The 22,810-nt window shown below is 50.4% G+C and overlaps 1 protein-coding gene across 1 annotated transcript in view; it reads left to right on the top strand.

The window, feature by feature from the left end:
* MYO18B (myosin XVIIIB) overlaps positions 1-22,810 on the top strand; it is a gene marked incomplete at both ends in the record, with an annotated part of 248,379 nt that overhangs the window by 206,613 nt on the left and 18,956 nt on the right. The window contains 3 exons of the mRNA XM_080717797.1: positions 2,113-2,243; positions 17,330-17,374; positions 18,679-18,816. Of these exons, the coding sequence (XP_080573923.1) occupies positions 2,113-2,243; positions 17,330-17,374; positions 18,679-18,816 (314 nt within the window). The remainder of the gene's footprint in view (positions 1-2,112; positions 2,244-17,329; positions 17,375-18,678; positions 18,817-22,810) is intronic.

The following is a 22,810-nucleotide window of genomic DNA, read 5'->3' as shown; positions in this document are numbered from 1 at the left end:
TCCTAGTACTGCAGAAAAAAAAAAGAATTAAAATTAAAAAATGGTACCAAAATAGACTTTCCAATGGAGAGCTTGGGAGGGAAGCCCCCACCCCACTGCACCCCCATCCATGAATGCCCATCCATGAACCCCATCCATGAACCCCCATCCATGAACGCCCCCGGCTGTCCCGAGTTTGTCTGCTGGGCATATATTTGGGCACGATATTTCTCACCAAGGCCTTTTCCATCACCACAGTCCATTTTCTCAAGTTAATATCTGCCTAGTTGTGGCAAGCTGTGATTTCCCTACCTGCCTAGAGTGGGGCCTGTGCCTCCCCTGACTGCCCCCATGGCTGGGGATGAGACCGCTTTCAGCTGCTCCGGGTCATCAGCAACCCCGCTCCCAGCAGCCTCGGGGACAGAGTTTTATTTGGCCTTTGATTTCTCCCCCAACCCTGTGGAATTAATTTCCAGAAGATGGAACTGGGGTTTAGCCCAGGGTTCTCAGCACTGCTGACGGCTGGGCTTGACAGTTCTTTGTGGAGATGCTGCATTAAGCGTTATGGGACAGGCGACAGGAGCGCTGGCCTCTACCCACAAGATGAGAGGAACAGCCTTCAAGATGTGACCATTAAGACTGTCTCCAGACATGGCCAAATGTCCCCAGTCCTGAATGTCTGGGGACAAGATCGCCCTTCATCGACTGTCACAGCCTTAAAGGGTGGGGATTAGCTGGATGTATGGCACATGCCTGTATTCCCAGTACTTGGGAGCCTGAGACCGGAGGATCGCAGATTCATGGCCAACCTCAGCAACTTAATGAGACTCTCAAAAACCAAAAATAAAAAGGGCCGAGAGCTGGGCATGTGGCGCACGCTTCTAATCCTAGTTTGGGAGGCTGAGACAGGAGGATCGCGGTTCGTGGACAGCCTTGGCAACTTAGCAAGGCCCTCTGCCACTTAGCGAGACCCTCTTTCAAGATAAAGAATAAAAAATAGGGGTATAGTTCAGAGGGAGAATGCCCCTGGGTTCATTCCCCAGTACCAAATAAATAAATAAATAAATAAATAAATAAATAAATAAATAAAATATAGGGCTGGGGGCTGTAGCTCGGAATTAGAATGCCCCTGGGTACGTTCTCCAGTACGACAAAATAAATAAGTAAGTAAGTAAATAAATAAAATAAATAAATAAATAAATAAATAAATAAGGGCTGGAGTGTAGCTCAGAAGTAGAATGCCTCCGGGTTCAACCCCAATACCACGCAAGAAAATCAAATAGATAAAGGGTGAGGATGTGAAAAATATGGGTTGTAAATAGAGGTCAGAGATTCTTTTCAGAGTCAGGATAAAATCCAGTTAGCTATCAGGGCGTACTGAGCTTGGAGGATGAGCACTGAGAGGGGAGTCAGATGGACTAAGCTCACGTCCCAGCACTGCTGTTAGGTCTTTACCACGGAAGGACTCAGTTTCCCCTCTGTGGAGTGGGGTGATCATCGGGACCCCCCCTGCCAGGCTCTAGAGTGATGAAGATCACAGGTGTTCCACACGGTCCTGTAAACTAAAGGCGCTCAATAAATGTCCGAGGCCACAGATGCTCCACGCGGTCCTGTAAATCAAAGGTGCTCTAAAAATGTCCGTCTTGGGGGCTCCTCTGGGCTTTCCGTCTTCGCCTTTGCTGCTTCTGAGGACAGACAGGTGGGGGCGTCCGGGTGACCGTTGAAAAGAGACCTTCCCGATTGTGCGCTGCCCCTGCCGCCAGCCCCGGGCGCCCCAGGACTCAGCTTCCGAGGGCAGCCTCTGGGACCCGGCTGGGTTTGCATGCTACTTACCTCTCTATGGTGGGCCGGGCACCCGCTGCACCAGCGACGTGTGTGGAGACTCAGAGCTCAGAGGCTCCCCAGCCTGGACGGCGAGCTGGGTGTCCCCGGGCCATTCCTGGAAGCCCTGAGGACCCATCTCCTCTAGAGATCACGGAACATCTGTCTGAACCCGAGGTGCTTCTGCTGTGCGCGCCCTGTGTAATAGATGCTCAGAGCCGCAGGCCCAGCAGGGGCGTGCCTCCCCCCAGGACTCCCGGGTGGGTGGGGATCTTACCGGAGCCAGTGTGAACCTGTGGTCTGTGTCCGCAGGAGCAGTACGTGGAGGAGCTCGCGGCCGTGCGGCAAACCCTGCAGACGGACCTGGAGACGTCCATCCGGCGCATTGCCGACCTGCAGGCGGCCCTGGAAGAGGTGGCGTCCAGCGACAGTGACACAGAGAGGTGGCCTGCGTGGGGCGGGCGGGCTGGGGATGCAGGGTGGGCGGGCTGCGCCTCCAGGGCTCCGAGGTCTTTAGTAGCAGACCCGAGGCTCCATCTTCAGGGAGACCCAAGGGCCTTTGGGGTCGGGGGCACAGCTGGCTGCCTTGGATGGGGGGAGGCAAGATGCCACCCTGCTGCCTTTAATGTCCCCTTATTGGCCCTGAAGCCCCCGGGCGCGGCTCGCCACACCTCAGGCGAGGTGAAATGGCTGGTAAGAGACCCAGTGTGCTTTTGCACAAGCCAGTGCCCACCCTCATTCTTTTCCCTCCCCGGTGAGGTGAGCAAAGTCCTCTTAGGCTGAGCCGCATGGAAGGACCCGGATGCGGCCATTCCTGCTGACCCACGGGTCGCAGGGTCTGCGTATCCGACCTTCCGCCTCCCTGGAGGGCGGTGGGAGAGAAGTGAGCCCGTGGACGAGCGATTGGTGAGCCCCGCGCTGCCGTGGACGAGCCCTGGGTGCTGTGTTACAAACGCCACGGCTGACCCATCAACGCAGGTTCGAGGCCGGGGGTCAGCAGGACCACACGAGTTCAGCGCCAGGGCTCCTGCCCTCTCTTGGAAGACAGACTGCATCCTAGCATCTCCTCTGCCATCGCGGGCTTTTACGGGCCAGGGTGGGCTGCTCAGCGGGAAGGAGTTTGAGGTGCCCCAGCCCAGCACAGGGACCCGGGCAGTCCAGCCCCGGCAGGTGGCCACTGCGCCCTGTTCCCAGGGACTCCTTTTCTTTTCTTGTGTGTTGTTTATCTGGGAAACACAACTGCCTGGTTTGTTTTGTTTTGTTTTTGCAGTACTGATGGAACCCAGGGGCATTGTATCTCTGAGTGACAGCCCCGTCCCTATTTTTTAGTCTTTTTATTTATTTATTTTTATTTATTTATTTATTTATTTATTTATTTTATTTTTATTTTTTGGTGGTACTGGGGTTCCTGGAAGCCCTTCTACCTCCAGGCTACACTCCCAGACCTACTTTATATTTTTGAAACAGGGTCTCTGAAGCCAGCGCGGCTGGCTTCGAACCTGCACGATCCTCCTGTCTCCGTCTCCCAAGCGCGGGGATTACAAGCGTGCGCCACCACGCCCGGCACTAGTCTTTTTATTTTTGAAACAGGGTCTCGCTGAGTTGCAAAGGGCCTCGCTAAGTAGCGGAGGCTGTCCTCGAACCGCGATCCTCCGGTCCCAGCCTCCCGAATGCTCACGACCGCCTCTCTCGCTGCAGCCTCTTAGCCCCATCCCAGCCTCCAGGGCAGCAGAGAAAGGCATTTTCCTTGCATACTTTGAACGAGGAACCTACAGATAGGTTCTCTCCCAGCGCCCGCAAGCCACCCCTGCCCGCACCTGAGCGGGCTCCACCCGAAACGCATCCTTCCCGGTGCGTTTCCTCTGTGGGGAGGCTGCTCTGTGTTGCTGCAAGAGTGGTCCAAACCCAGACCTCGGAGTGCAGCCTTCGCGGTTTCTAGGAGGACTTTCGCCTCCTCTGAGAGCCAAGAACGTTCAAGGTCACTTCAAGGTTACAGCAAATTAGCAGGTGTAAGAGACAGAAGCAGGGTCTGCTGAATTTCCCCTCTGGACCTTGGCCATTCATGCCGGTACTTCCTGCCCAGCCAGGGGGCGTGGTGCGAGATGGGCCAGGCAGGCGGAGCGGGCGCACAGCTGGATCTGCTTGAGCCAATGGGACGAGGCGAGCATCTGTCAGAGATGCCACACACAGGCAGAAAAGTCTGAAAGAAAGCCAGTTTGGTGGGAGGCACTACCAGTGACTCGATCTATTTGGTTTTCATGCTTATTTCTATGTGCGTGTGCGCACGCGCACACATGCGTGTGTGTGTCTACCTCCACCCCTCTCTGTCTCTCTGTCTTTTTCTTTCTCTCTCACTGGGATTTGAACCCTGGGGTTTTCTACCTCTCAGCTATACCCTCAGCCCCATTTTACTTTTTATTTTAAAACAGGGTCTCAGCCGGGCGTGGTGGCGCACGCTTGTCATCCCCGCGCTCGGGAGGCGGAGACAGGAGGATCGCGCAGGTTCGAAGCCAGCCGCGCTGGCTTAAGAGACCCTGTTTCCAAATAAAATATAAAAATAGGTCTGGGAGTGTAGCCCGGAGGTAGAAGGGCTTCCAGGAACCCCAGCACCACCAAAAAAAAAAAAACAAAAAAACCAGGGTCTCACTAAGTTGCTAAGGGTCTTGCTAAGCTGCTGAGACTGGCCTCAAACCTGCGATCCTCCTGTCCTAGCCTCCCAAGTACTGGGATTACAAGTATGTGCTACCATGCCTGGCTTTTCATGCTGATTTTTATTTTGTAAATCGTGTGCTGAGCGTGGTGGCGCACGCCTGTAAACAGGACAGGAGGGTCGCAGGTTCATGGTCAGCCTCAGCTACTTACTGATGTCCTCTGCGAAGCCTCATCTGTTTTTACAAATTCATTTTGTCGCTATAACTTGCAAGACACTTAGATTGGCTCTTCCATGAGTAGTAATGGAAAAAATAAAGAAAGAAAGAAAAGTAAAACTTATATAATGCACACACACACACACACACACACACACACACACACACCTAGCTACACTAGTGTCATCTTTTTTTTGTTTTTTTTTTTTGGTGGTACTGGGGTTCCTGGAAGCCCTTCTACCTCCGGGCTACACTCCCAGACCTATTTTTACATTTTTATTTGGAAACGGGGTCTCCTAAGCCAGCACGCGTGGCTGGCTTCGAACCTGCGCGATCCTCCTGTCTCCGCCTCCCGAGCGCGGGGATGACAAGCGTGCGCCACCACGTCCGGCCTAGTGTCATCTTTAATAAGTCTTCCTTCTGCAAGTTACATGTTTTGTATCGGTGTGTTAAAATTGCACACAATAAAGCCGGGGCATGGTGGCGCACGCTCGTAATCCCAGCATTCGGGAGGCTGAGACAGGAGGATCGAGGTTCGTAGACAGCCTCAGCTGCTTAGCGAGGCCCTTTGCAACTCAGTGAGACCCTGTTTCAAAATAAAGAATAAAAATAGGGCTGGGGGCATAGCCCGGAAGTCGAATGCCCCTGGGTTCCATCCACAGTACTGAAAAAATAATTACCCACAGTAATGGGAGTCGCCATGATATATTCCTGTATGGAAAACACATGACTGGGCCTATTCCGTCCCCTGCAGCCCCCTTCCCCTCTCCTTCTCCCTCCCTGTTCTCCCACCTCTCGGCTGCTGGTCTCTCTTCCATTTTTCTGAGGTTCCCTTTCTTTCCTTTCTTCTCTCTGGGTTCCACTATGAGAGAATACTTGTCATTCTTGCTTCTCTGTGCCTGGCTAATCTCAGCACCACGATCTCCAGTTCCACCTTTCCTTGCCAGTGAGATAGTTTCCGTTCCTCTTGGTGGCCGGACACAGTTCCCTTCTGCGTCTACACGACATTTTCTTTATCCATTTTTCTGTTGACAGACACTTAGGTTGGTTTCATAGTGCGGCTCTTGTGAATTGCGCCTCTATAAACATGGGCGTGCATGTAGTGCGCTAGTATTTTTTTCTTTCCTGTGTTACTGGGAATTGAACCCCAGGGCATTTTACCTTTGAGCGACACAGCCCAGCCCTGTTTTATTTTGAAATAGGTTTCACTGAGTTTCTAAAGGCCTCGTGAAGTTACTTACCAAGGCTGGCCTTAAACCCGCGATCCTTTTCTCAGCTTCCCAAGTTCTAGGGCTACAAATGTGCGCCGCCACGCCTGGCTAGAATGTACTTTTAGCACGTAATTTGAAAACATGTACAGACTCCTCCTTTGATGCACAGCTGGGCTGACTGTGGCTGCTCAAAGATGTGTAACTGCGAATTTCCCCGTAAAGTTGTTCGCTCTAGGCAGCAGGGAGACAGAAGTCCCTTGGGCTCTCAAATCTCGTGTTCTTGCCTCAAAATTGAGCTTTCTCTAACAAGTCGTCTTTGGTTGTTGAAAAGTGACTTTCACGCACATCCCGGGTATCTCCGCCATTCCCGCTGGTCTGCACAGCTGCCACGCTCCTGGAGAAGTGCCAGAGAGCCTTGTCGCTGCTGCTTGTGGTCCAGGATGACATTGAGGGCCCCCTTCCGCGGCCCCCTCGTCCAGTTCTAAGAGCGTCACGAGAGAGTCACTTTGCTGCCCTAACTTGCGAGCCACGTGGACTGGCTCTCCCGTGAGCAGAACCCCCGAGCGTTTGTATTCATGGAGATGGATGGCAGTGGCTGTCAGGACCGTCAGCCAGTAAGCAAGGCTCCTGGGCCATTTTCACTCCCATAGCAAGAGATTGCTTTGGAAAGCAATCTTATTTTATTAGTGCTTTGCAGTTATACAACATAGTGAGATTCAAAGTGACACGCCCGTCCGTGCACACAGCCCTTGCTGGGTGTCCCTCTGCGTGGCTCTTTTCCTCCCTGTATCACTACCAGCATCAGGGAGGTTGGAAGTGATGCCCTCATGCACGGGCAGAACATTGCGCTCTCTGTGTCCGTCCTCAATCCGTTCGCCCTCTCCCATCCCTGCCAGTGTCCTCCTGGTCTGTCTCCTCTTTATCTGAAGCTCCTCTTCTCGATTCTTCTCTACCTTCCTCATAAGAGAAAAAAGGACCCCGGACTTTCTCGAACTGGCTGTTGTCACTCAACATACGGCTTTTGTTTCTTCCATTTTGCTACAAATGGCATGATTCTTTTTCTTCTTTTTGGCTAGAATAGCAATCGTCAGTACTGCAAGCAGTGATCAGTGCTGGCAGGGATGCGGGGCCTAGGCCATCCTGTACACTCTTGGTGGGATGGCAGACTCGTCCAACTGCTAGGGAGATCAGTGTCAGAGGTTTCTCGAAAGAGTAGGAATGGGATCTCCATGTGATTTACCGCTCCTTGGTACCTTTTAAAAAATAATTAAAGTCAGAATACTCTTACTGATGCATGCATATCCATGTTGATGGCAGCACAGTTCACAATGGCCAAACTATGGAGACAATTTGGATGCCCACCAGTACATGGAGGGATAAAGGAAATGTGATCCCTACACACAGTGGAATCTGATTCGGCCATAAAGAGATAGCGTTTGTAACAAACCATAGACGCTTAAAGAGCACGGAGGCTGTGCATGTGGGTGTGGGTGACAAACTGGACAGACATGTGACAAGAAGCAGGGGACAGACTTCTCCCCGGGGGAGTGAGATTCCGCCAGGAGGTGAAGGTCTGGAGGACATCCCTGCAGGATCTGCTCCCAGGCCGACCCTCACTCTGATTCTCACAGGAGGCCCCTGCATCTGTCTCCCCCAGGCAATGAGACCCAGGAACATCCTCTGGTCTAATCTATCTTTCACAAAAGGCCCTGGGCACCTAGGAAATCTGGTCTGAACTCCAGCTTTCTGTCTGCCTTTCCAGCACCTTCTGTCTCTGGGCCCTTATATCTTTCTTTCTGCATGTTCCGGGGTCTTTTTCCCCAGAATAGATCTGTCGTGTATTTCAGACTTGCTGTGTAGACTGTCCACAGAATACAAGGTGCTGTCCCTGTGTGTAGGATTATTGTGATTGGGGTCGGGGAGAACTGGAGACATACAGTCTGCGCATTTTGAGCCCAATTAGGGATCCCATGGTTAATTTCCACCTGCCCTTGAGCAAGTCATTACATCTCTCTGACCCTCAGTTTCTTCATCTTGAAGTCATAAGAAGTAAAGAAAGCTGAGCATGGCGGCCATGGCTGTAATTCCAGTACTTGGGGAGCTGAGACAGGAGGATCACAGATCTGAGACCAGCCTCGGCCATATAGGGAGGCATTCGGCAACCTAGCAAGACCTTGTTTTAAAACAAAAATATAAAAAAAAGGCTATGGTAGAATAGTCCCTGGCTTGGAGGTAGAATGCCCTTGGATTTAATCCCCAGTATCATACAAACAGAAAAATAGAAGAAGAGGAGGAGGAGGAAGAGGAGGAGGAAGAAGAGGAGGAGGAGGAGGAGAAGGAGAAGGAGGAGGAGGAGGGAAGGAGGAAGCTAAAAACTACAGCTTCCTAGCAATACTTTTTGCATTGTAGAGGCTCAACCATCATGATTTTCATTGATTGATTGACTGATTGATTCATTCATTCATTCATCCATCCATCTATTCTCACTGAGTACCTATTCCATGCCAGATCCCACACTGGGTACGTACATCATTCCAGTTGGCTTCTTGTTTCCATTATACAGATGAGAAGAGGGTGGGTAACTAAGGCTCCTAAGACCAGGTGGAAGCAGACATCCGGTGCTGAGGCTAGCTCATGGATTTCTCGAACTGCTGAGGGATAGGGATAGGGTAGCTCAAAAATGAAGCTGCCTTCAAGGGACCTGCATTCTGATGTGTGTGTGTGTGTGTGTGTGTGTGAAGTGAGTGGACTGACAGATGAAACAAGAATAAACAAATAAAACAGTTCTTTTGCAGTTCTAAAGGCAGAAGACGTCGTCCTCTGATAACTAGCAAGGGAGAGACATGTTCTCTCTGGGGATAAGACGTGAGAACAGAAACTGGAGGAGGAAGTGGAGCCTGCTATGGGGAGAGCTGGGAATGTGCTAATGAAGCCAGAGCAGGGCTTTTCTAGAAGGCGAGGGAAGACCAGCATCCTTGAGTTAGGAAAAGAAGTGGTTCTTTCTCTCCTGTTTTCCTTCTTTCTCCATCCCACCTTCTTCCTTCTCCCTGTCTTCCTTCCCATTGCAAAATGGCCCATGGGAACCCACTGAGGCTCTTAGTTTCTTAAAGTGCCCCAGAGCCCCACCTAGCCTCTGCTGCACCATGTGTGGGGCCCAGGATGGAATACAAATGTGGATTTCTTTGTTTAAAACCTTAAAATTTCAAGCCAGTGATGGCCAGGCATGAAGCCAAATGTGAGCCCTTCTGGACATGAGCCACCAGCGCTGGCCCCAAGTTGGTCCAGGGAAGCCCTTTCTAATTCTCAGCAGTTCTTGGTCCTGATTCAGTGCCTCATAACCTGGATCTGAGATTGAAACCTTGACTTCAGTAAAGTCACAGGAATGGGGAAACTGGAAAATTTTGCCTATGGAGGTGTCTAAGTCAACTACTATCATCCAAAGCAGATGACCACACATCTAAGTCAACTGCTATCATCCAAAGCAGATGACCACACATCTAAGTCAACTGCTATCATCCAAAGCAGATGACCACACATCTAAGTCAAATGCTATTATCCAAAGCAGTTGACTTACGGGAAGGAAGATTTATATGCTCACAGTTTCTTGGAGATTCTGGGTTCGGTACATGTGAGGCTGGGGCCTGGAGCTCAGGGCATCAGAAAGTGGAGGCGGGGGGGACTTTGCTCTCACTTCATGCTGTGTTCACTTCATGGAGGCTGGGAGTGAGAGACAGCCAACAAGAAAGAGGATTAAGAGACACAAGCACTGTCCCTATAATCACAATCCTAGGGACTCACCTGGCCCAGGTTTCCACCCAGATGAGCCCATTACAGTGGATTTATCTACTGATGAGATTACAACCCTCATGATTCTATCAACCCTGAGCTCTTCAGGGGAGATTCTATATTGGGCAATAACAAAAAGAGGCTTCACCTTAAATAATTAAGACTGCACAAAGCATACTATCTGATCAGCTGCAAAAAGAAGTCTGTGCATTGCTAGGTTGTAGGTCCCCTATCCAGAGCTAAAGTCCCAGCTGCTGCCCCAAGGCCAGCCCAGAGTCTTCCCTTTGTTGGCAGCCCTAGGCTGCTCTGACTTTTACTTGTCCTAGTACCTGGGGTCAGGGCTTTGGATTGAGGCCAGGGGACTGGTCCACGATACTTCTCCAAGCTAAGCTCTCTATTAGAATTCAAACCCACTTGAGAGGGGAGAGAGACACAGAGGTGCTTCAGTTCCAGGTGCGGTTCTTTGAGATACTTGTTCAAATTATGAACAGTCACATTTTCCCATGTTGGGAATTCGATGTGAGTTTAACAGGCTTTCCAGGCCGGAAATGTGTCTACGTGCTCAGCAAGCCAGTTGGCGAATACAGCAACAGTTAAGCGTGTGCTGTCCCGCACCGGGGACTTGCAAACTTCAACTGTGCATCAGCCTTCTTAGATTAATGGAGAGATGCTTTAAGTTGGTCCCCCCAGGCCTGGAGCACGCTCATTATTCATGGAGGGAGGGCTGTGTCAGCTGACAGAGAGCCTTCCGTCTGAGGCTGCGGCTCCTCTGTTGCTCTGAGGCTGAGCGTGTAGATGGGGCGTGGGGAGGTCAGCAAATGACCTCTGACTTCCAAGTTAGCTAAAAGTGCATCGATTCCAGCTGGGCCAGTCTGAGATGGCTGCTCTAGAAAAAGAATCCTCTATTGCTGGGTTCAGGATCATCTGGGTGTTTTCCAGCACACATGCCTTTATAACCTGGCTAAAATTAGTCTGCGAGAGGACAAGTTGAAAGATTTGGGTCTAACCAATGATTGTGGCTGCCACTGAGGCCACACACAGTTTCCTGACAGCCCTTTTCTACGGATGTCTTACCTTCTAGTCTTCCCCCCTCCTCCTGCCCCAGGTAATGAACATGTTGTAGGTCAGGAATAACAATTTCTCCGCTGATCTGGGTTAGGGTTAGGGTTAGGGGTTAGGGTTAGGGTTAGGGGTTGGTTAGGGTTAGGGGTAGGGGTTAGGGTTAGGGTTAGGGGTTAGGGTTAGGGGTTAGGGTTAGGGTTAGGGGTTGGTTAGGGTTAGGGGTAGGGGTTAGGGTAGGGGTTAGGGTTAGGGTTAGGGTTAGGGGTTAGGGTTAGGGGATAGGGGTAGGGGTAGGGGTTAGGGTCAGGGATTAGGGTTAGGGTTAGGGGTTAGGGTTAGGGGTTAGGGGTTAGGGTAGGGGTTAGGGTTAGGGGTTAGGGTTAGGGTTAGGGGTTAGGGGTAGGGGTAGGGGTTGGGTTAGGGATTAGGGTTAGGGTTAGGGGTTAGGGTTAGGGTTAGGGGTTAGGGTCAGGGTTAGGGTTAGGGGTTAGGGTTAGGGTTAGGGGTTGGTTAGGGGTTAGGGTTAGGGATTAGGGTTAGGGTCAGGGTTAGGGTTCACTCCCAGTCCGAGTTACAACACAAGGTTACCGTGGCGCAGGAGAGAACCCATTTAAATGCTGTTACTCAGAGTCAGGCATTGCGGCACACACCTGTCATCCCAGAACCTGGGATGCTGACACAGGGGGATCATGGGTTCAAGGCCATCTTCAGCAACTTAGACCCTGTTTTCCAGGCTGGCGTGGTGGCGCATGCTTGTCATCCCCGTGCTTGGGAGGTGGAGACAGGAGGATCGCGCTGGTTCGAAGCCAGCCTTGCTGGCTTAAGAGACCCTGTTTCCACATAAAAAGTATAAAATAGGTCTGGGAGTGTAGCCCGGAGGTAGAAGGGCTTCCAGGAATCCCAGTACCACAAAAAAAAAAAAACATAGATCCTGTTTTCCAATAAAGAAATAAAAATCTGGAAATCTGGATAGGGGTATAGCTTGGAGGTAGAATACCTCTGGGTTCAGTCCCCAGTACCATGCACATGTGTACACACACACACACACACACTCACATATACTCATGAAAACAGGTCACCTGGCTTTCTGAGCTTGATTCTACCTGTGTACCCAGCTAATGGGATTCAGAGGGAGTTGGAGTTCCAGAACACTCTGCAAATTATTAATAATTAATCATATTAACTATCAAAATTAATAGTAGTAACAAGGTACCATTTCTGGAGGACTTACTTTGTGCCGGGGGCCAGGTTACCTGTGAGGCACTCGATGTCCCCACAGCTCTCCGAGGTCCCTGTTATGATCATGCTTGGGTTACAGACAAGGAGACCGAGGCTCAGAGAAGTCGAGAATCTCGTCCCTCACACCCTCACGGTTCAGTTATGGCACCACGATTTGACGTTTGGCCGACCCGATCACCACGCTGCTAAAAGCAGCGCCCTGTTGTCATGTAAAACAGGCTCCTGTCTCTCCTTTCCCTTGTCCAGTTCTCCTTCGTCTGCCCAGTAGCTGGCCTGTCATGACAGCAAGCTTGTGTCTGTCACCAAGACGTGGAGCCAACGACTGTGTGTTACTTCCAGGCAATATTTGCATTTAGACTGCAGTTGTCTGGCCCAGGTTCACCCCAAAGGGATGAGTCTGAAGACATTTAATCAATTATGTTTCTCACTACCGTTCTCTGTTTACAAATTCCTGGCACAAGTCTGTCTCTTTCCCTGTCTCCCTGTCTCCCTCCCTCTCCTCCCCCCTCTCCTTTTCAGTACTGGGGATGGAATTCAGGGGCATCCTACCTCCGAGCTATACCCCTAGTCCGATTTTTTATTCTTTATTTAGAAACAGGGTCTCACTGAGTTGCAAAGGGCTTTGCTCATGAGGCTGTCCACGAACCGCGATCCTCCTGTCTCAGCCTCCCAGAATGCGCTCTCTCTCTCTTTTATAAAGCTACAGGCACCAAGCAAGAGAGAAATACCAAGCACAGGTCAGTGTGCTGCCGGTAGATCAGCACCATGGAGAGGTCTTTCACCCTTCTAGGCTGCTGCTAACACACCTACACTCAACAAGGGCCTGGCATGGGGGCGCACGCTTATAACCCCAGCATTCTGGAGGCTGAGACAGGAGGATTGCGGTTTGAGGGCAGCCTCAGCTATTTAGCGAGTCCCTTTGCAACTCAGTGAGACCTTGTTTCAAAAATAAGAAGACTAAGCCGGGCGTGGTGGCGCACGCTTGTAATTCCAGCATTCCGGAGGCTGAGACAGGAGAATCACGGTTCGAGGACAGCATCAGCTACTTAGTGAGGCCCTCTGCAACTTAGTGAGACCCTGTTTCAAAATAAAGAATTAGGCCGGGCGTGGTGGCGCACGCTTGTAATCCCAGCGCTTGGGAGGTGGAGACAGGAGGATCGCGCAGGTTCAAAGCCAGCCGTGCTGGCATAAGAGACCCTGTTTCAGAAATATAAAATAGGTCTGGGAGTGTAGCCCAGAGGTAGAAGGGCTTCCAGGAACCCAGTACCACCAAAAATAAATAAATAAATAAATAATAAAGAATTTTTAAAAAAACAGGGCTGGGGGGGTGGAGCCTCGGAGGTACAGTGGCCCTGGGTTCCATCCCCAGTACCCCAGAAAAACAAACAAAACAAAAACAAGGGATGGCGCCCTTCTTGTTAGGACTGCAGATTAGGGACAAGCAACCCCCACAGAGCTTGCAGCATAGAGACTCTCCTCCATAGGACGGGTGGGTCAATAGATTCCCCTCTTTTCAGTACAACCCCTTGTTTTTAAATACCAAAGCAGACTCTTCTAGAACATCTCGGCTTAGAATGAAGCACAGCTGTCCTTTGATTGGAGTAGGAGGGGAAGGTTTGGAGCTGCCCCCTCCTAGCTGCCTCTTCTTGCCCATCCTTGGCAGCCTCAGTGGGGTCTCCCAAAACTTGAAGACTGTACACTGTGTAGTGCAAACCCAAGTCCCATCTGGAACCAACACCAATGTCATGCACAAGTCACCACACGGTGGTTCTTTGCTTTCTCACAGCAGGCAGAACAACACCCCCACCCCCTTTGGTTTTTCCTCCACTGGACTCCCTCCTGAGAAAGGTGCTTGGTGCCTTTGACATCTCTCAGAGTGTAAATGTGGGGTGCAGCTCTCAGAAGCTCCTCCGGTTCCCAGGAGCTCTCAATCCACCCTCTTTACTTTGAGCATACTCTATTTTTGTTGAAAGCTCCCCCGTTGGCAGATAATGTGTGGGCCAGGCTGGACACCGCCTCGGCTCCCAGCAATATTTCATCCTGAGTGGACGGTTAGACAGACCACCTGGCGGTCTTTGGAGGTTTTGTGCCAAATCCAGTGGTTCGGGCTCCAGGAAGACAGAGGCAGGAATCAGACGTGACAAAATGTAGGAGTCGCCAGTCACGTCCCAACACCGCGTCTTTGTCTTTGTGCTCATGACGAGTTCTTTGCCAAAGTCAAAGGCTTAAGAGGGGCTGGTAAGCCGGGCGTGGTGGCGCACGCTTGTAATCCCCGTGCTTGGGAGGCGGAGACAGGAGGATCGCGCAGGTTCGAAGCCAGCCGTGCTGGCGTAAGAGACCCTGTTTCAAAATATAAAATAGGTCTGAGAGTGTAGCCCGGAGGAAGAAGGGCTTCCAGGAACCCCAGTACCACCAAAAAAAAAAAAAAAAAAAAAAAGAGGGGCTGGTAATGGTTGCGCATTATCTTTTGTGTTTTACGATTGTCTCTTCAGATTTTTTGCCACTTTTTTTTTGCACATGGTGGGGTTCAGCGACACAGAGGTGGGTTGCGTCTTCTCTCTGCTTATTGAGCTTGTCAGATATTGACCTGGAAAACCCAGGTCGTCCTGTTAAGATGGAGACCAGCGCGGACATGAACTGTTGCAAGTGAATCTGTCAAGAGCCAGAAAGCAAATCCCAGATTAAGAGAACTTATTAGGGGACTATTTGCAAAGGAGTGTTTGCGAGGTAGGGAGGCCCCAGGGATGGCGCAGCACCCGGGGGTTAGCAGGAGCTGCCACCTGGTCTAAAAGGGCAAGGGCGGGCACAGTTGCTGAAATCGAGAGAGGAGAGAAGGGGGAAGCAGGAAGGAGGGAGAGGTGGGAAGATGGAGGGAAAGGAGAGAAGAAGAAAAGAGGGACAGAGACAGAGAGGGGGAGAGGGAGTGGGGGAAGACCACTGTTCAGAGCAGGATTCCTGACAGGAGGAGCTTGGTCTTTGGTTTAAAGGGGAAGTTAGGAAAAGGAGGTGCGGTAGAGAGACCTCCAGGAGACCAAACACTCGGTCTCCCACTCCCCCTCTGTCTCCTTCCACGTGCCAGCCAGGCTGCCCGCTGGCTGGACCCAAGGGGAAGCTACGGGGGCAGGGAGCCCCTCAACGCAGTTCATGCAGATCAGCCCCAGCACGTAGCAGGGTGGAGAGTGTGGGTGAATGTGGAGGAGGGGAGAGACGATGTCGTACACAGAGGGACATCACGGAGTCCGTGAGTCCCTAGTGCCAGGTGAGAGGTATGGACGCTAAGTCTACCCACGGGGCTCACACTCCTGGAGCCCGCTGTGGCCAAGAGCAGACAGCAGGCCCCACCGGCACGCACTTTTATAGTTCTTAAACCATAAAGACTTTCCCAAGCATGCCCGAGGAAAGGTTAGTGTTTAGTCAAATGGAGTCCTCCCAGCAAGCGTGCCTGGGCTTCAGCAAGGCTTTTGACATGACAGGATGCCTGTTTTCTCGGGATTAGGGATCAGGATGTGGGCATTTCTGGGAGCCACTTTCCACTCTCAGCAGTGTTCACAAAAGGTGCTTTTGTTCTAGCGCAGAATCTTTTTCTTTCAAAAGCCGGATAGTAGACATTTAGCCTTTGGGCGCCGTGCAGTCTCTGTGGCAAATATTCTTCTCTGTTATTATGGCAAAAATAAAGCTTTATTTCTAGAACGGAGTGGTAGAAGAGCTGACCTATGGCTGTGGTAGACTGACCCTTTCCTAATGGATGCTTCAAGAGTTGCCCGAGGACCTCTGGTCTGACCTGAGCCAGGGCTGAGAGTCAAGACCCACCCACGTGTTCTAGGCCCACGGTGGCCCCGCAGCCTGGAAGGACAGATGCATGGACGCGGAAGCCCCTGAGGGTGACGGGTGCTTGAGAAAGGGAACCAAGGAGCGGCAGATGCATTTCCCAGAGGGAGCAAGCAGGCCTTCCAGGAACAGAGGCGCCCAAAGTCCAGCAGCATGGAATTCCGCTGTGTGTGTATGTGTGTGTGTGTGTGTGTGTGTGTGTGTGTGTGTGTGTGTGTGTGTATGTGTGTGTAATGCGTTCATCTCCACACACAACGGAATTCTACTCAGCTGTAAAGGAGAGCAAAGTTTTGTCCTTGGCAGGAAAATGAGTGGGACGAGAGTACATTACGCTAAGTGAGACCAGCCAGTCACAGAGAGTGAAGGGTCTTATGTCTTCCCCTCCTACTCGGAAGCGAGGGGGAAATCGGGACGCAGGGGGGACTCTAGATACAGGAGACAGCGCAGCAGAGCGATGGAGAGAGGGGAGGAGGGAGACTGGATGGAGGAGACCCTTCCGCGGACACTGTGACACGTACGAGATTATCAGTGCTAACCTCGGTGCCATGGATGCGGAAGGGGCAGGAGGAAGGAGGGATGGGGGAGGCTCACCAAGTGCTGTGTACACGGATGTCTCTAGCGCTCTGAGTTTCATTATGATGTGTGCTCACAATACGCCAATCATCTTTTTAAAAAAAATGCCCCAAATGACAACCGTACCTAGCTCTTGGCCTTTGACGATAAACTCGTTTTGAGTAAACAATTCCAGCAACGATGAAGGCTGCAAGGTCTCAGTTAAGGTGAGACCTCGGCTGTCTGAGGTTTGCAATGTGGTATTTTGTGCCCACACATCAGGTGATTGTGCACTGGTTTAGGAACATGACCTGAATAACCCCTATGACCTGGTCTTCAGGTCTTCAGGTGTGACATTAGACAAGGCTGGCCGGTTCCTCATCTCTACAACACAGGCGCAGACCGGGAAGACGAGAGACCGTGTACAGCATGTGTGTTGGATGACAGGACCTCCCCACACACAAGGAACAGCCACTGCTGCCAGTAGCTGTTTGGGAATTTCCCACAATGCCTTGGGAAGCCACCCTGCCTCATATCTGGTTTGTTAGAATATAAAAGGGGGAAAAAAAACACCTGCTTTTATTTTTGAACAGCATTGTTGTCGCAAATAGCAACGCTATTAATAATAGCAGTGCGGGGGGTACTAGGTAGAGTCATAGCGATGACTTAGTCGTAGCTACCACTTAATTAGCACCATGTATTTGCCAGGCGCCTTGCCGAGATCTTTATGAGGGTAATCCCTTGCTCCGTAACTCAGAAGGCAGAGAGAGAGAGAGAGAGAGAGAGAGCGCTGTTATTAGCCACATTTTGCAGAGGAAGATGGGAGGCTCAGAGGGGGCGACTGACTTCCCCAAGATACACACAGCAGCGAGGAATGGAAGGAGAATGCGGGAGACTCGAGCCCGCAGCACAGGTCTGAAGTCAAAGATCCGGTCCCCCCACGGCAGCAGAAGTGTAACCAGCCTTTCTCGTGCCCCCTTCTAGCGTGCAGACGGCGGTGGAGTGTAGCAGTGGCGACAGAAAAGAGATGTAAGTTAACCCTGAGTGAAACTGAGCTGCTTCCAAGGGCGAGCCCTGGACTGTCTCTCTGCACGTCCACACCCACTCAGAGCACTCTCAGCAATGCCCAGAAGGCCCTGGATTTGTGGTCATCACATGTAACACGAGGGACACTGGACTGAAATGTCCAACTTTATTTAGACAGGACGAGAAGCCCGGGCTTATCACGCTAGAGTCTTCAGATACGGTCAGTGGCTCCCCATTGCCCCAGAGGAGACATTTTTGATGGACATTTCCATCCTGCACATTCTGAGCCTTACTTCCCTCTCTAATTATAATTCCTACTCTCTGAATTGCCTACGCCTTAACCGTTTCTGACCTCCATGCCTGAATGCACACGGGTCCTTCCTCCTGAAGTTTCTTTCTCCCGGCCTTCCGCGGCCAAGTCCTCATCTCCAAAGGATACGTAGCTCAAGTGTTACTACTTGGCGCCATGCCTGTTCCTCCTCTGAGACGCAAATCAAGGCTTCCTACGTACCACCATTAGATTCTACTCCCTGTCCCTCCCTAGAGCATTGGTGATTTCTCCTTTATTTTATGATTATTGGTGTAGGTTTATGTTTATCTGCTTTCCTAGGATGGAGTCTTGATAGTTGATGTTAAATTCATGGTGCGGGTGACTGGCATAGAGTATCCTAAAACAAACCACACACACACACACACACACACACACACACACACACACACACGAGTGTATCAGTCAGAAAATAGATACTGGCTACCCCATGTAGAACCTCCCCCATAGTCCATGGGAAAATCAACCAGAAAATAATTATTGAATACCCACGTGGACCTTGTCCCATGCGGCTTTTAAAATCTGGGAGCATCAAAACAAAATCCTCGTTGACGAAGACATTCCAATTTAAGGCAGGGAAGGAGTGAAGACCCTCACACGTGGTATGGCCCGAGAACATATCACTGGGTATAAAATTCAATGCCAAGTTTTATCCCCAAATCAGAGGCCTCCACACCTGTATCGGACGGTGTGTCTTCTCAAATGAGAGCACAGTGGTTAAATCAGGGCGTTGGGATCAAAAGGAACAAGGTTCACATCCCAGCTTCATCACTGACCAGCTAGGTGACCTTGGCCAAGACCCAGCACTCCCATCTGTAAATCCCAGGACTCCCATCTGAATACCAGGGAGAGCACTGGCTTCAAAGAGTGACGTCGTGCAGTTCCCATGGAGCCCGGCTTCTGCTGCCAAGCGAATGTCTAGTTATTGCCGCCGTTGTGGTTGTCATTGTGAATACAGCATCCTGCATTCTGGTTCCAGGGATACCGTCTCCATGGTGAGCTCCCAGCCAGTGGGCAGCCTGCAGTCCTGGTTGAGCTGTACTCTGTCTCTGGCCACAGACACTGTGAGGACACCCTCTGGGCAGTCAGACATCAGCAGCTGCATCCTCAGCTCCAGGTAAGAGTGCCGCCCTCCGCCTCTGCATGGCTGATGGCACAGAGGAGCCCAGACTTCTTGGGCTGCAGGGCTAGCTCCCATTCCCTGGGTTCTAGGCGAGGACAGCCGCATCCTGACAGCTCGAGGCACGACCTTGCCCTCTCCTAGATGTGTGATTTTTAAATGGGCCACGTACTCTCTCTCCTTATCTGAAAAATGTGGAATTTACTGACTCAGAGAGTGTCAATGAGGATTCAATGCGGTCCTCCCCAAAGCATGGTTTCCTGACGCTTTTACGTAAGATGGAGAACTTTAAAAAAACATCATAATGGTTATTATAGTCGCCTTCTATTTAAGGCAAGTCATGCTAGTTTTTCCTTTATGGGTGGTTGTGGGTTTAAAGTTTTCTATCTAAACATAGTTACTTAAGAGTTGGGTTTGGCTTGGGATTGTTGTGTTTTAACAAGAAGCCACTAAAGACAGATGAGCTCAAGTTGGGCATGGCGGCACATTCCTGTAGGCCTGGCTACTCAGGAGGCAGAAGCAGGAGGATTTCTTGAGCCCAGGAGGTTGAGGCCATCCTGGGCAATGCAGTGAGACCGTGACACGAAAGAAAGAAAGGAGGGAAAGAGGGAAGAAGGAAAGAAGGAAGGAAGGAAGGAAGGAAGGAGGGAGGGAGGAAGGAGAGAAAAGGGAGGGGGATAGATAAAGATAAAGGAAAAGAGAGAAATAAAAAATAAAAAAGAAATTTAAGCTGGATGATTTTTCACTTGGAGATTTTAGCTTTATTTGAACATCAGCGTTTTCTTTCTCCCTTACTTTCCTTCTTTCTTTCCTTCTTTCTTTTTTTTTTTTTGTTCAGTACTGGGGATGGAACCCAGGGGCATTCTACCTCTGAACTACACCCCCAGCCCTTTTTTTTATTCTTTTTATTTTTTTGAAACAGGGTCTCACTGAGCTGCAAAGGGCCTTTCTAAGTAGCTGAGACTGTCCTTGAATGGTGATCCTCCTGTCTCAGCTTCCCAAATGCTGGGATTACAAGCCTGCGCCGCCACACCCGGCTGAGGGTTTTCTGATCTCCCTACCTCTGAGGGTGGTCCACTTGGTTGGGACCCAGAGAGGGACACTCTCAGATCCACAGGATTGTGAACGATTAGCGGCCCCACCGAGGGTCTCGAGGCCCCGCCTTAATTCTGTGCAATAAGTCCACCCTCCATTTTGCCTTTCTGTTCCGTTTCTCTGAGTTCACTTGGTTTCCCCTGTCAAGGGCGGCCCTTTTGTAATTAGGACTTAATGGCCCTAAATCAGAAATTACAGATTAAGCAGATGTGTAATTAAGATGAAATGTACACTGCTCCTGTGATAACAGAAAGACAAAAGTGATAAGCTAGAAAGAAAATCATTGACTAAGGGAGCAAACCCAGAGGATCCCTCCCGGACCTGAGTCCTGAGTGCTCTGAGGCAGGGGGCCGTCCCCAGGAAGGGAGGGGACAGGAATCCACACCCAGCCTTGGGGCGCGCTCTCGAAACATGGCAAATGTCTAGCTCATGTCTGCAAATCATCTTTAGGCTGCAATATTTGATGTGGAAAATATCAAAGAGGGCGCTCTGGGGAGTTAATTAAGGCAAGATCATCTGATTACTGCCCTTAATTAAAACCAAAGTTCTGCATGGAAAATGGATCGTGTGCTCTGTGAAAATGGGGTGTTTCCTTCCTGCCTTTGTGTGGGCAGCAGAAGCCATCCTAGCCACGGTTAGAACAGAATGCAAATACTCATTTGCACAATGTCCAACTTTATAATTAAATTATATCGGGGTACCTGAGAAGGATCCCTAACCCGTGAACACATTAGGTATGCATTTATAATTTATACATTAAGTTGTTTGGCGCCCTGTGCATAGGAGATGGTAGGGTGTGGTGGTATTTCAATTGGCATGCTTAACTGCTGTGACCCAAGATACCTGACAACCACAGCATAGATAAGGTAAGATTTATTTGCTGACAGCTCTGGAGATTTCAGAGGTTTCAATCCATATCAAATCTGCGGAGCTCAGGGCATGAGTGAAGAGACTCTGGGCTCATGTCATGGAGTCTGGAAGCAGAGAGGGAGAGACAGGGAGTCCATGGACGTATGTGTGGTCCTCAAGGCCACACCTCCAGCGACCCACTTCCTCCAATCACAGCCCGCCTGCCTATCTTACCACCCAGTAAATCCACTACCCCATTAATGGGTTTACCCACTAATGAGATTAGGGCTCACCCTCATAATTCAACCACTTCACCTCTGACCATTTTTGAGTGAATCCATGAGCTCTTCCAGGGGCCATGCTGTGAACTATAACACAGCATGTGGTCTGAGGGAGTCTAATCATTTCTTTGCACCCCTAAAGCTGTGAGCTTTGGGCACGTAGCTTAACTTCTCTGTTGGTGTCCTCACGAGCCCATCAGAGTTGGTGTGAGAAGAAATGGAGAATGTACAAATTGCCTTTTATGCAGAGCCTAATCCCTAGAAAATACTCAGGAGATTTGCCTGCTTTGCCCAGGACTACTATCTGTCTGTTGCTTGCGGGAATCCCCCGAGGCGGGTATCAATTGGCACGCGTTACAGAAGGGGAAGGAGGCAAAACAGACACTCAGAGATTTGTAAGAATGGACTCCTTCTTGGTCTTCTTCATGTCAGCGTTCCCAAGGCTGGCTAACAGCATGTGCTCAATAAATTTTTGTTGAGTGAAGCCGGGCGCAGTGGCTCAGGCTTGTCATCCCCGCACTTGGGAGGCGGAGACAGGAGGATCGCGCAGGTTCGAAGCCAGCCGCGCTGGCGTAAGAGACACTGTTTCAAAAATAATGGTCTGGGAGTGTGGCCCGGAGGTAGAAGGGCTTCCAGGAACCCCAGTACCACCAAAAAAAAAAAAAAGAGTGAATAACTGATCATAGCAGAAATAAACTGTATTTGGATACAGCTCAGTACTGACTGAGGTTCGGAGATGGCTGAGCATTCACTATCAAACAGTAGGTAAGTTGAGGAATCAGAGTTTGGACCTGGGTTTAAATCTCTCTGAAGTCCGCATTTGTATTTGCCTGGCTGCTAGGGCTCTCTGAGCATTTATTTAGGGGCTGGATGGCTCACTACCTGGCAAAGTTTGCTGTGAGCAATCCGTCTTTTGACTACGACTTAAACTGCCTAAGGATTACTGGTTAGCACTGGACACTCACTCCAAGGGGTGGATCCAGTAGGCACCAAGAACCCGTCCCAGGGCATGAAGCCTAGAGGCTTTGAACCTCTTCCTCTGAATATATTTCTAATTAGAAGATCCTAGACATTCTGGGGGGGGGGGGGGACCACGGTGCTAACAGGGAAGACAGAGATATACAGAGGAACATCTCACCCAAGCTGGTAGGAAACTCTGGCCCCCGGCCCAGGCACCTGTACTTACAGCTCTTTTTAACTGCATAAGTCTTCTATGAGCACTTTCCCTCCTTGAGAGACAAAATAAATTAAAAAAAAAACAAAACAGAGACCTGTTTTAAAAGATGAAAATGAAGCCGGGCGTGGTGGCGCATGCTTGTCATCCCAGCATTCGGGATGCTGAGACCGGAGGATCGCGGTTCGTGGACAGCCTCAGCTACTACTTAGTGAGGCCCTCTGCAACTCAGTGAGGCCATGTTTCAAAACGAAGAATAAAAAAAAAAAAACACAGGGCAGGGGGTGTAGCTTGGAGGTCGAATGCCCCTGGGTTTCATCCCCAGACCCGCAAATAAATAAATAAATAAATAAATAAATAAATACATAAATAAATAAATACATAAATAAATGATGGAAATTCTTCTCACACTGATTTCACCACTACACATTTGATACCTGGGAATTGCCACAGTGCACTCCATAAATACATACAATGAAAACCTTTTTCCTTCAAGTACATTTGTTTTCCTTCTTTGTCTCCTGTCTTTCCTTCCTTCCTTTCTCTTTTTTTGTTTGCAGTTCTAGGGATTTAACCCCAGGGTCTTGCGCAT

Source organism: Muscardinus avellanarius (genome assembly GCF_963383645.1).
Source record: "Muscardinus avellanarius genome assembly, chromosome: 21".
In the NCBI taxonomy this organism is placed as follows: Eukaryota; Metazoa; Chordata; class Mammalia; order Rodentia; family Gliridae; genus Muscardinus; species Muscardinus avellanarius.
This window is presented reverse-complemented; position numbering and strand designations above follow the sequence as displayed.